Here is a 14,452-nt window from a genome sequence, read left to right on the forward strand (position 1 = left end):
CTATCTCAGTGTTCCCTTACCTCCGCTGTATCTATCTATCTATACATTGTCATTTTCCCCTCCCATTTTACTTTTTAAAACATCCACAATAAGAGCCTTGTAAGTCAGCCTGGGCCGGTTGGCTGCGTTCCACCAGATTTTCTGTCTGAGACTCCAGACGCTGTGTTGACGAGATGCACTGACTGCTTGCCAGCGATCTTCATTCACCTTTGCACATAGTTAAGATAATACTGAATTCAGACACCTCAAAGTTTATACAGAGACAAAACTGACATTTTGCCTGATTAAGTTGTACTGATTTAAGACTTGTAATCATTCATGAATTAAAGTCATTAGTATTAACCCATCTATAGATTTTTATATTTAAAATTTAGTCAAGCTTGTGTTAGGGAATAAATTTACAATGCATTTCTGTGCTTTTTAAAAAAATTTTTTACTACTGCTTGTTTTGATGAAAATATCCTTGGTGACATGACTTTAGAGTTTGCTGCTTTCCCAGCTCATGGAGGCTCCAGAGTTTGGGTAAACATAAACATAGAAAGAAAAGGGAAATACAGGTGAAATATTATGCTTGTGAGACATCTTTCACCTTGGCCAGAATGTCTCAACCCACTTGGATGGAAACACAACATGGCAGGTTAATAACAACAGCCCGACAGCTCTTATGAAGAGATAACTGCGTGATGATAAACCTAATCTGTGTTGACTGGACCCCTGGTTTTGGCTGCTATCACTATAGTTTTCAACACAATGGCCCCTGTGCTTTTTAAAGCTGTGGATAAAGGAGCTTGTGATGCTGTCACTGAGTTTCATGGTGTCATAAACAACTTCACATGAAATGCATACTCTCTTTCTCTCTCTCTCTCTCTCAAGCGCACACACACAGACGCACAATCTGTCTGTGTCTGCCTATCATCTATCTATCTATCTATCTATCTATCTATCTATCTATCTATCTATCTATCTATCTATCTATCTATCTATCTATCTATCTATCTATCTATCTATCTATCTATCTATCTATCTATCTATCTATCTATCTATCTATCTATCTATCTATGACTCAATATTTATGGTGCATTGATGTTGTAACAGTTTAAAACCCTGTTTATGACTGTAATTGTTTTATTGCTTGTCTCAGATGTTCCAACTACTGCACTCCAATAATAAAAACACATGGGGCCCTATTAACCATTTAAGTAATTAGACACACATGGCAGAGATAGCAATGGATCAGTTTATGTTGCGCTGCATCTCAGAAGGTAGTTTATCATATTTTCAATTTTAAAAGCTCCCAGTTAGTGCACTTTATGGTACTGTATTTTGTCAACCAGAAAGGCACCCCGGAGATCCCTTTTAAAAGGGTTAACTAGAATGCATCTTGGAACCCATCACATTTTCTCAACTGTAAGGGCTTCCCAAAAACTTCATGCTTTTAATCTAAAGCTAACTTCATCATATTTTGTCAGTGGAAGTGTCCACCAGTGATAGAACACCAAAAACTACAGTCAATGAGAGAAACAACTGAAGTGGTTTTAAGGGACTTGCAGCTACCGCTTTAAAATCCTACTTACTGATTAAATATTAACCTTTTACAGCCTAATCTCTAATAAATCTATGCCCAGCCGCCCGGGGTTCTTTGCATGTGGGTCACCTATGGACACTGTTGCAACAGTCTGGATTACATCTCTCTTGCATCTACAGCGTCGGGAAGTGGACGTGTAAGACACGCCTACTGCTGCTGACGTCACACATCCCGTGGCGGCACATGTCTTTTTCGTGGGCGCGCGCTTCCTGTCTCTACCAACCGGCCATTCCGTCAGAGCCAGTTCTAACCAGACTGGAGCGTGGTCGTGCTTTTCCGAGGGGGGGGGAAGAAAGCCATTCACTACTTTGACCTACAAGCCGTGTCTGTAGCCGCGCTGTGTCGTCGCTCCATCACGAACCAACGAACTCTGAATTCGCATTAAATATGTCTAATATCATTTGCTGTCAAACGCCCCAGGTAAGACATTCTACCTTTATAACATCTGTAGAAGGAATCTACGCATGCTGGTAACGTGTCTGTAACAGAGCATAGCATTAAAAAATTAGTAATAATGTGGTCGTCATTGACTGCTGCTAGTTAAGTTTTCTAAATTTTATATTTTTTTGCTTTTAAGGGAACTGCTGGAAATAACCTTACGGGCGCGGGTAGACACACGTACCGCCGTTTTCATCGTATGCTTAGCACTTAAGTGGCGACATGGATATTTATCTGGTATTATCGGCTAACGGAGTCGCACAGGATATTAAATTCCGTCACTGAGCGCAGACACGGGCAAAATAAATGAATTTGTTCAATGTGGGTTAGCGTGATGAATTGATTAACTAAGCCGGCATGGCTTCCTTCGACGCTCCCCATCCTAGCTAAGCAGCAGGTTGCCTAGCTAGAATGCTAACTCAGTATCCACCATGCCAGATCTTTTCCATCTCTCTGGAGGCTTGCTAGCCACTTGTTTCCACCTAGGTTTTTTTTAACGGTCTGTCACATTTAAAATGCAATATTTTAGTTTTATTATTTCGTGATGGTCGAGTGTCCCCTCTCTCTCTGGCCCGGTAGTGTTGGTTTGTATGGACTAAGCATGCAGTGACTTCTGGCCCGTCGCCAGACATCGTGGCCCGCGTACGTGAGCACCTCTTCCAGGGGAGGAGCGTTCAGATTAAGGACATCGCGTCGCAGCGAATAGACAAACGTGAGACGGTGGGGTGGATGTAAATGTAAGACTTGGGACACTGGTGGGTGGATTGAATAGTAACATTCCGTGGGTACATTCCGTTCTGTGCTTCACATTCAGTGACATATTGTCCGATTTTTTTGGGATGTGACAAGTCTTGACAGAATTTCAAAAGCGCTTACTAGTATCTGAGACTGTATGCTGTCTCTTTCCTTGTGAAAAGAAATTACCTGGGGAGTTCTTGACGTTTCAGATGCGCGTAATTGTACAGGATAGTGTACCCAGACTGTACTTTCCCTTTCGTCATGATCATAAGTGCTGGTTTTGTGGCTGTAAACCACGTGGCTAGTCCCAAAATGGTATGCGTTTTAATTACGTCTGGAACAAATATTTGTCGTGCTACCCTAAGGCCTATTCAATAGGTGATTTCTTAGAACACTGTTTTTAATGCTCGAGTTGTCATGCTCGGACATATCCTCTTAAGTGGTATTAAAATGGTTGCTGTAGCTCTCGAATGGGAGCGTGTCCGAGTTTCTCAGTTAAAACATCTTTCTCTTCTTTCTTCTTTGTAGAGGTTGTTATAGCAGGTGAGGTGTAATAATAGTAGCTCGATTGTGAGTATGCTTCGGTTCTGGATAGACACGATAATAATCACACCAATATCGTTTCGTTCAGAGGATGCGTTCGATTTAAGCCGTAAATTTCCACACAGAAAAACGGGTTGAAATATCCGGCAATGCCACTTTTCACCGCTAGAGGGGTGTCAAACAAGCGTCAATTGTTGACTGGCAGACCTGCCCTTTTTTTTTTTGCTTGACTAATCAAATGGAAAAAAGGAGAGAAATGCATTCAGAACTACACTTTGTGACGAAGTTGTGAGCAACGTCGCTATTTCTCTTTTATGGCTTTGTGATTTTTCCTTTGTTCCCTGGTTTTCATAGGCTATATCCACATTTATGACTCACTAAGTCTGTCTGGCTTTTTAGTATAAACAGCCATGTTTATACATGATTCGTATACACAAACACTAACCTGATGTTATTTCCTCATTCACATTTAAGTTAGGATTCATGAGTTTGCGTAAAAGTTAAAAGGAGCAAAGTTGTAAGTAGGAGACAATAATTTAATAGTGTGATTTACATAATGTGTATTTTCACGTAGCCATAAGTCATTCTCAATTGCCATTTGCTGTTGCTTGAGTAGCGATGGAAAATTGCATAGGATGCTGATTAGTTTACCAAAGTTTATTTAGAGCTATGATCAAAGTAGTAAGTCTTCCTGGTAAAATGATCCAGAGAGCTGAGGGCATAGGTTCTGTGACCCACTGTGGAAATGAAGGGAACTAGGCAACTGGGTTGACCAAATTTATATGGAGGAGTTGAGCATTGATATGAATGTCTTTTGCCAGATGTTGCATAACTATTGAAATCTGGGTCATAGCTTCCTCCATCCACTTACAGTGAATTAACAGTTTTCAAAGCCAAACTCGCTGTAAATGCTGGCATGTGCAATACTAAAAGACCATTTTAGTGTTTGCCCTCTGGTTTTTGTATTTGCCTACAAAAAGCTGTGGAACACCTGTGAAAAGAGTCAGACATTTCAGTCACTTTTCACTCATTTTTGGAAAGCCAAAATACAATACCGAGTGAATTGTTGTTGTAGCACCAGTCAAACAAAAGTCAAATGACAATGACTGTTTTCAAATGGAAGGCACCTTTTTTTCCAGAGCAAAACAATGAATTTTAATAAGTCATTTGTCCTTCCTTCACGCTGATCCAGCCAACATGTTCACGTACAGTCTGTTCCTTATATAATCTTTTAGTAATTTTCTCTGTAACAAGTAATTGGATATCAATGTAATGCTATCATTTTCTTTGTTTTGTGTTGTGATTATTAAATTTGCACTGTGCAGAAGCAGCCTCAATTTTTTTGTATTTTTAGTAAAAGAAGCACAGATGAGAGACAAAAGCCTTTTCCTTCCAAAAAGCTAAGCTCTAGGTAAATTGCGTACTATGACAAGTATACATCTGATTTATGTCAGACTGGAGATGTTGTTTGCTGGCAAAAAACAAACTACATTCTGCAGAAGCGGATTCATGGTTTCAGGGCTTTGCGGGCCAAGTTGGGAATGTTCTCATCTACATCTGCAGACACTTGCTGTGGGCCATCAACCTCGGGTCACTTCTGCTGCTGGATGTTTGGTATAATGATTAATTTGTGAACAGGAAAATGGGCAACCGCTATAGCTCAGGCTTGGGAGATCCTTTGAGAGGACTTGGCATTGTGCATTTTACTTTTGTAGGTCACTGAGTTTTAGTATTGATTTTTGATATAACTAGTTGTATACACATGTTTTTGTGGTTTTAAAATATCTAGTAAATTCCCTTCCTTGTTCCCTTCCTAGTTGCTTTGCATCCTTTTAGACTTGTGTTGCAGTATTTGCAATCATTACAGAAAAGCATGACTGCGGACAGTATAATTTAATAAGAAATCAATCACTCATTTATAATTATTTCATTTGAAGACAAATGTCAAGATGTGTTTTCAGTGTCTTGTGGGCTTGAGTTTGTCAGAAAATTCTTTCCTACTTATTCTCAAAACCACCTGACCTCGGAGGGGATGTTGTTATCAGCAGTGTATAAAGGCCAGTTTGTCTGCTACTAGGCCACTTGGACCATTTCACATTTTCTGTGTCTTGTTAGCAGATACCTCGGTGTCCCAAAGTTTATGAGAATATTTGCTGCGTAACCAAACCTCAAACTGATAAACAACGAAACTCCTTCAAGGCTAAAAGATTGTCTATTTACTATTTGTTTGTGGAACAGCTTCTATGTTTGCATGATTTTTTAGAATATACATTTATATTGCCTTAATCCCTTGCAAATAACAACATACATTGCAAACACATTGTAAAAAGGAAAGAGGGAAGAGTTTACTCCTTTTGGTTACCACTTTTTACTTTTCTGATTTTCTAATAAGTTAAAATTGGTTACAGACTTGATGCATTGCACTCTCACTGAACTAGGCTTTTTAGGAAAACCTTGTCCCATGAAGTGTGGATATAGTTTCAGATTATGGGCCAGCTGCTGTAGCCTGTCTTGTGTTGGTGAGGTGGTGATAAATGTAGGGATTTGTGTAATTTCATTATTCAGCGTCAGCCTACAGATGGCATAGCAATGATGATAGAAATACACTTTCTTTAGTCGCTGCTGAACTTAATTTCATTTAAGTGAAATCTGTTCATTGGTCAAGTCTTGGCTGGCTGAGGTCTGAAAACTGGTGAAGTCTGAATTTAAAAATAGCGTAACAAAATATCTTAATCTTAGAATGGATGTGACCTATATGTGTGGTGGGTGTGGCTTCGGTTGCCTGACAAGGAGTCATTGGCCAATGAGAATTAATAATGCCCAGCATTTACATTTAAGGGAAGGGTTCCAATAGGGAGGAGTTAATCAAATGGTGTGTTATGTAAGTTGGTTGAGTACATGACATTAAAACATTCTTGCTGGTGGTGCAGGTGTAAATTTCTAAGTTCAATGAACGCTGTCATACAGGACTATCATAGGCACAGTCTTGCCTACCGACAATGAATGGCTTTATGTTCATTTGGGATTAATTGCTGAACTTCAGCTTCTTCCTGAAGTCAAGGGGATAGTGCAGTCAGGTAAAGAGACTTATGCCTCTCAAATTTTGTATAATTTTGTGTTTGTATGAAGAATGTTAGAACAATGGTTAGCTCTGCTGTGGGCTTGGAAAATGACTGGAAAAGATGCTGAAAGAATGGAGGAGGAGAGGGAGGGCAATGTTCTCAACTCACTCCAAGCTCAAGGTTGCCTTGACTTAACACGTGGACCTGACTCATGCTCACATTGCATGGGTGCCAAGAACAGACGGCATCATTTTCAAAATGAAATGTTTGACCTGAAATGAATAAAACTTATGCATTTTCTTTCTCTCTTTTTTTATCCTAGGTTATAATGTATGACCAACACAGAATAAGTACAACTCTATAGCCAACGGGATCCCGAGGACTTGATTACAGTCGCTTCAAGCCTGATAGTTTGTCCGTGCGGCTGTTCCCTCTCTCCCTTCTGCTCGTGGCCGTTTAGTCAACTGTCAATTCTTCTAACATCTTCCCATCCCTCTCCTTGGTCGAAGAAGACTCTGCTTCCTCTGTGATCTTGGTCTACTTTGCCTATTATCTCCGTTCAGTTCCTGTCGTACTCTTAGAAGAGATACTACCCTGGATTTGCATAATTCTCTATTAGGTAAGTCAATGACTAATGCATAGAGTGGATTATAATGCACATAATCCCAGTCCTCACTGGTCATCAGCTGGTTAAAAGTTGCCCATCTAAAGACGTTTAAATTTATTGCATTTCATTTTACCTCAACAGACCTGCCAACAAAATTTAACAAGATGATTCCAAATGGTTATTTGATCTTTGAGGATGAGAGTTTCCTGGACTCCACCGTGGCCAAAATGAATGCTCTGAGAAAGAGCGGTCAGTTCTGTGACGTTAGACTGCAGGTATCCTTAACGTAAACACATGTTCTCATTTGCCGTCACACTCGAGCAGAGAAGCATTTTATGAATTTGAAACAGAAAAAAAAAAATCTTAAAGGGGAAGTTTGCGATGCACAGTTTGTGTGACTGAATCTATGTTCACATCTTACTTCTTTTGCATTTCTCCTTATAAAGGTGTGTGGTCATGAACTGATGGCTCACCGTGCTGTTCTGGCTTGCTGCAGCCCCTACCTGTTTGAAATCTTCAACAGTGACAATGAGCCTCATGGAGTCTCACATGTCACTTTTGAGGACTTGGACCCGGAGGCCGTTGAGATCTTGCTTAACTATGCCTATACTGCCCAGTCAGTAGCACCTTTGACTTTATTACAGCAAATTCTTATTTGATTGAATGATGGAGAACTCAATTTTTTTGTCTTTTGTGTTAATCAGGCTAAAGGCAGATAAGGAACTGGTAAAGGAAGTTTACTCTGCAGCTCGACGGTTCAAGATGGAGCGAGTCAAACAGGCATGTTTTTACTTATTTGCTCTCTAATCACACATAACTCCCCAACTCTTTTTTAATAAATTTCATTCCCTTCTCAGATTTGTGGCGACTACCTGCTGTCTAAAATGGATTCCCAGAATGCGATCTCCTTCCGTAACTTTGCCAGCTCAATGGGAGATGGCAGAGTTTTGGCCAAGGTGGATGCCTTCATCCAAGACCATCTACTGGAAGTGTCCGAACAAGAGGACTTCCTCAAACTTCCCCGTCTCAAGGTGCTAGATTTAAACTGCACATGAGCCATAAAGTAAAGAGTTGTCAATGCTTTGTTGTTTCCTTAAGTGATACCAGTAAGCTATGATTATTTGGGTGGAGTTAAAGTCTTCATCATACAAAGCAACAGCTGTTGGGAATTTATCCACCCGTGGTAAATTGTAAGAGCAAGCCAAAACTAATAACTAAATCTGCTGACTGTTTACGTATATTGTCAAGGAATTAAATGATCTATAAGTTTGAACATTATATTTTCATTTCTTGTAGATATTCCTGCAGCAGTTGTCTGCTTAGAGCATTTAAAGCAGTGTACTTAGAACATTTGTAGATCTTTATTTAACATGAGGCCTGCGCTTGTCACTCTCTGGTTGAGGTTCTGAGAGTCAAAGTTTCATTGGACTAGAATACAAACAAATGTTGTGCTCTCTGGTAATAAAGTTTGAGTGAATAAAAGATCAGAATTAATCTGCAACCATTTAAGCCAAGTAATCAATCTAACTCCTGTTTGATTCCTTTTGTATTCAGTTAGAAGTAATGCTAGAAGACAGCCTCACTCTGCCCAGCAATGGCAAGCTCTATGCAAAGGTGCTGAACTGGGTGCAGCGCAGCCTTTGGGAGAACGGAGACCAACTGGAACGACTCATGGAGGAGGTCAGTACAGGGGTCGCCACTCACAGATGGATGTTCAGTTCCTATCCTGCTCCCTCCCCTCTCTGTTTTTGACGTTAAGAAGTCATTAAGGGGGCTGAAGTAGAAATGGCATGCCACAGTCATGCTGTTGTGTCAGGATTGTTGTTTTTCCCCCTCTGATTTGTTGGTTTTCCAGTAAGAAACTGTACCCCTGAACCAAACTACAAATTAGAGGTGAGCCTAAAAAAAAAAGATGCCGTTTGCTCTGTTTGTTTCCACTGTTCTATTTTTGGGACGTGTGGTGGGTTTACTTACAACCTGGTCGAAATGTTACGCTCCTCTCCTCTGAAAAACACAACACAAAAACACAGGTTGTCTGACTCTTAATTCTGACAATTTATTATCTGAGCAGGTGCGTGTTTGTTGCTCCAGCACTAACAGGCACTCCTCCCCGTTGATTTATCTCTCCTGTAGGTTTATTAGCAGCAGCAAGAGACCAGACTGAGGAACCAGGACTGAGCCACCAGGGTAATGAGTCAGAGAAAAGAGAAGGAGGCGAGGAGCACTACTCCCCTCTAAGCAGCCTCTCTTTGCAGCCAAGCAACACAGTGCTTCCATCTGCCCCTGCTTCATATACAGATGCATCTCATTTCTGCATTTATCAAAACACATTTTCACGTACTTTTAGCCATAAAAATCATCAAATCAAATTACCACCATAAAACAATATTCTCATGCAGGCCTCCTAATCATTAGTGCATTCAAGAACTTCTTAAATCAGCCATTGGACAGAATGATTTCACTTAAGATTAGTGAAAATCTACTTTTCCCTGGATTACAATAAATCAAGTGAATGTCCTCAGTTTCTCACAGTTAGTATAAAATTAGAGGAGCCTTCTGGGTTTTTTCCCCCTCTTCAGTCAGACTTTCAGATGGGCAACAGAAGGACTTCAACACATATTAATGCACGATTATGCCTGTCCTCAACTGATCTCATTTCCTTTTGGATTAAGATATGCTGTTGGGTGTAATTGAGATTAGGTTTACGGTTCTTACAACAGTGCTACTGTTTCGAGCCATCTGGATTTGACTGCCTATTGTGGCTGCTGTCACGACGACCAGCTCTTCCGCTAGAGGACCGGTTTCTGAGCAGTAAGGGTGGAAAGAGGACAACCTGCAGTCCCTCCCCCTCCTCCTTTTCATTCTTCACAGAAGAGCTTTCCAGATGCTGCCTCTCATTCTTCACCAGCTCCCTCTTTTTGTAGATGCAAATTCAGGAGAGCGCCTGTGCGACGCCTTCTTGAACCCAAACGCTTATCCCACTAGATGCAGTGGTAACAGCTTGTGTGTCTTTTTAAAGGAAGCTCTCCTTTCGAGCGACTGAAGATCCAGGCCCTCATCCCTTCCCCCACTCCTCTTTACAGCACTGCCCCCTCTCCTCCTCCTCTTCCCTCTCAGTGTGTTGCCATGGAGACAGCCACATGGGTGTGTTGTTCCTGTTTGTCTTTCAGGTGCAAATGCTGTACTACTCACCTGACCATAAGCTGGTGGATGGAGGGCTGATGATTGAGGGGCACAGTGAGGTGTTTGGTGGCGAGGAGGACCACATTCAGTTTGTGCAGGTATTCAGCGGCGTGTGCCTGGCTTCACTGTAATACAGTCTCTTCCACATTTTGCTTGGCAGCGTATAGCTATCGAGTATAGCTTGTCTGGCCATGCTTTTAAATACTGCTAGCCTGTGCCTGGGTAGAAGTAGATAGGGCTCATTTAATTCAATAATTAAGACCTAATACAAAGAATGTCAGTGCATTAGCAGCACACGAGCTATGATGCTTGCCTGGCTTGGCGTTTGAGAATATTAATGCTATATTTAGATTTTTTAATCTCAACCGGCTGAGTGTGGGCAGTGATGGCCACCTCGTCTTCTACCCCTCTGAATGGGTTGTGAGCGAGGTCTTTGCTGATAGACTTGATTTGCAGCGTGGTCTCAAACTAGATTGAAGCGCTGAGTTTGTTGGCTTCATGTGCTGTGAGATTTTAGTACATCATTTTGGGGGTTGTTGTGTCACATCCACATGAGATCAGATGGATTACAGCCTAGTTTGGGGTGTGATTACCTGGTGTTTGGCCATTGGTGGGCCTGTGGGCAAACTTGGCTTCTGTAGCTACGCTGTGCTCTTGCAGAAGAAACCCGTACGAGAGAGCACCCAGAGACAGATGAGCTGCAGCTCCTCAGGAAGCCTGTCGCCCTCCAACCAAGCAGCAAATGCCCCGAAGCAGACTGCCAGGAGAGAGTGGAAGTACATTGCCTCTGAGAAGACCACAAGTAAGTTTGTATGAAACCTCATTTCTCACAGCAGTTCGGAGTATTTTCTGAAATTTAGATGCTACACTAAGGATTCAAGGACACTGCCTCAGATATTTGTCCTAGTCTATTCTGATCTTTGTCAAATTACTACTTTTTTTAAAAGCAGCTCTAACTATGTTCCATTTGTCCCTTTAGACAACACCTATCTCTGTCTGGCTGTACTGGACAGTGTGTTGTGTGTGATCTTCTTGCACGGCCGCAGCAGCCCTCAGACCTCCCCCTCTGCCACCCCCTGCCTGATGAAGAGCCTCAGCTTCGAGGCCCAGCCCGAGGAGCTGGAGGAGCAGCCGCTTTCACCCATGCATTACGCTCGCTCTGGCCTGGGAACCGCAGCCCTGAACGGGAGACTCATTGCAGCAGGTTAAAGTCCAAATTAGAATTCCGTGCATGGGGGGGGTGTTTAGCTAGAGCCAGCAGGATGTGGAATGAGTTGCACAGAAAGCTCTGTGCTTACTTTGTAGACACAAACTACCCTTGAGGCGCTGGTATTTGTGAAGCCCAGGGCCACACAGCTCCACTGTAACATGCATTTCCATGTTTCTGCAGGAGGCTACAACAGAGAAGAGTGTCTGAGGACTGTGGAGTGTTACGACCCCAAAGAGGACCGCTGGACCTTCATCGCTCCCATGCGGACTCCGAGGGCTCGATTCCAGATGACTGTTCTCATGGTAAAGTCTTTACATTTTTGACTCTACACTTGAATATTTTTAGCTATTCTCCTACCAGTGAAACTAGAGCAGTAACAGAATTTTGTAATTGAAAACAAACCCTTTAGAAAGCATTGAAACTTTTTATTTTTATTTGGAAACTGGCAGCAAAACAAATATTAGATACTGACAGAGATATCTGAAAATTAAAAAAGATGTGGCGTCACAATGTCTCCTCCAAATTTAATTTGTTTTTACAGGTTTTTTTACTAGCTTCAGTTGACTTGTGCAAACTCTTATGTGTGTCTCACTTCAAATATTTGGGATTCGTATTGTGTCACGATGAGGAATCATCATGACTGATCCTTTTCCTCTACTCACAGGGGCAGCTGTACGTGATTGGAGGTTCAAACGGACATTCTGATGAACTGAGCTGCGGCGAGAGGTACGATCCACACGCTGATGAATGGGCTCAAGTGCCGGAACTGAGGACAAACCGCTGCAATGCAGGTCAGACTCACTACAAGGAGATGTTCATCGATGGTGGAGTTCAGTGGCTTCTGACGGTGTTGGAAGTGGTCTGTGTTAATAACATCCAACTATTTGTTGTCCTGTTTAAAGGTGTCTGCTCTCTGAACAACAAACTCTACGTTTTGGGAGGATCGGACCCTTGCGGACAGAAGGGCCTTAAGAACTGTGACGCTTTTGACCCCGTCACCAAAACCTGGACCAGCTGTGCCTCCCTAAACATCAGTACGTTTCCGTGTATATCAGGATACTCATAAAGGTTTGAACCGACCTTGATGCATAAAGGAAAAACTCATTTCAGGGAGACACCAGGCAGCAGTGTGTGAGTTGGACGGCTACATGTACGTGATAGGTGGGGCCGAGTCGTGGAACTGCCTGAACACCGTGGAACGCTACAACCCTGAGAACAACACCTGGACCCTGATCGCTCCCATGAACGTCGCTCGTAGGGGGGCTGGAGTCGCCGTCCATGCAGGTGAGCCGGTGGTCCAGTTAGCACGCTGCTTTTGTTTGTGCGTTATGGTAAAAGAACACGAGAAGAAGAAACGGTCAAGTGTCCTGAGATCCTCATTGAGCTCCTTCTGTCCAGGCCAACTGATTGTCGTCGGCGGTTTCGATGGCTCCCACGCTCTCCGCGGCGTAGAGGTGTACGACCCCGCCCGCAACGAGTGGAGGATGCTGGGTAGCATGACGTCCTCTCGCAGCAACGCAGGCGTAGCTCTGCTGGGCGAAACCATCTACGCCGTGGGCGGCTTCGACGGCAACGAGTTCCTCAACACGATGGAGGTGTACAACCTGGAGACAGACGAGTGGAACAACTGCGCCAAGGCCCTGACTCCCCCCTCCAACTAGAGGAGGAAGTCGGGGTGGGGGGGGGAGTCGGAGTTTCACAGTGCTTCACCTTTTCCAAACTAACAGGCTTAGTGATGTAATCATGTTTCGTGATGTTCTGTGTGTGTGTGCGTTGGGGGGAGGGGGGTTATTGATGAGGGGTCTTCAGTGAAGATCGGCTTATATTTGGAGAGTGGGGATGGAAGGGTTGTTGCCCAAAGCAACATGACGCCTTTGCATATTGCATATACAATGTTTTTCGTGCTGTACTTTTATTTCTCCATTTTTTGTCATTGCCAACATTTAATACACACTTAGTGCTTTTTTTTTTTTCTCTTGGAGTTGAAAGGTTTGTTATTTTCTTTTGAGGGTTTTCAGATGAGCTCGCAATTAACGTTCTGTTGGGAGGTTGTCGTATGGATCGGTGACAGTCGACTTTAGAAGGCTTGTATTTTATTTCAGGATGTTTCTGTTGTTGAAATTAAATTTTTGCTCACATATTCAAAGGTCAGTGGTTTGAAGCCTTACTCGAGTGAGATAATTAACAATTGTCATGGATTTCTGTCATTTTAAACGAGCTGGATTGCTTTTTGAATCTTAAATGGCCTTTTTTATATTTTTTATACACTGCTGATTTACCGGTGGGGAAAAAAAGAAAATTAGTAGCAGACAGCTTAAGTCAGTGAATCTAACCAGTGCCAGTTTTAGTTCAGTTTTTGTAGAAACACCACACGCACAACCATGCTTCTGCTAACCAAACTTTTGTTAGTGTGATTTAATTGATAGATGTTTGTAGAAATGCAGTTTACTGATGATCCTTTTTTTTTGTGTGTGTTTAAAGTGTCAGGCATTGGCAGATTCTTCTGGAAGGAATGTTGGAGCAAGGAAAAATGATCTGATTTGTAACATTTCTTAATTAATAAATCATTTCAATCTGATTCATGTCGTCTTCAGCCTCCTTTGTAACCAATAGCTTTGCCATGTTGTCATACACACTGTTGATGTAAGCTTTGAGCTGTCCAGCTGTGATTGTAGAATGGATCTCAGAATTTGATCCAGGTGTTGCAGGCTGTGAATAAAACTTGCCGTCTGAAGTGCTGATCTCAGATGACCGCGAGCTTGTCCCCCTCTGATCTCAGTAACTATCACATCCTGTTCACAGCCGCCTCTCCTATTGCCGTCATTTTCTTCAAACTAATCCAGGTTTATTTCAGCTCCTTTAAGTATCCTTAGAGGGAGATTATACTAAGCTGCCTAACAAACTCAGCAGGAAGGGACGACGGTCCCGACACTTAAATGAGCGGCTGAGCTTTCTGCATCTGTATGACCCCAGCAATCAGTCTGCCTGTTCAGTTAGTTACAAGTTAACTTCAGATAATCCCCTGCTGAGACAAATTCAACGGAACAACTTTAGGATAAAAATGCTTTCAGATCTTGTTTCTATAT

The 14,452-nt window shown here is 42.3% G+C and overlaps 1 protein-coding gene across 1 annotated transcript; it reads left to right on the plus strand.

The window, feature by feature from the left end:
- Window positions 1–1,799: 1,799 nt before the first annotated feature.
- Window positions 1,800–13,944, plus strand: ivns1abpa (influenza virus NS1A binding protein a). Its single transcript, XM_068318737.1, has 15 exons — window positions 1,800–2,005; window positions 6,689–6,985; window positions 7,115–7,248; window positions 7,420–7,589; window positions 7,678–7,753; window positions 7,831–8,004; window positions 8,528–8,653; window positions 10,144–10,254; window positions 10,817–10,958; window positions 11,136–11,360; window positions 11,547–11,668; window positions 12,031–12,157; window positions 12,269–12,400; window positions 12,477–12,650; window positions 12,765–13,944. The coding sequence occupies exons 3-15, from the start codon at window positions 7,138–7,140 to the stop codon at window positions 13,025–13,027; spliced, it is 1,953 nt and encodes a 650-aa protein (XP_068174838.1). The 5' UTR covers window positions 1,800–2,005; window positions 6,689–6,985; window positions 7,115–7,137; the 3' UTR covers window positions 13,028–13,944.
- Window positions 13,945–14,452: the final 508 nt, after the last annotated feature.

Source organism: Antennarius striatus, chromosome 7 (assembly GCF_040054535.1).
Source record: "Antennarius striatus isolate MH-2024 chromosome 7, ASM4005453v1, whole genome shotgun sequence".
Taxonomy (NCBI): Eukaryota; Metazoa; Chordata; class Actinopteri; order Lophiiformes; family Antennariidae; genus Antennarius; species Antennarius striatus.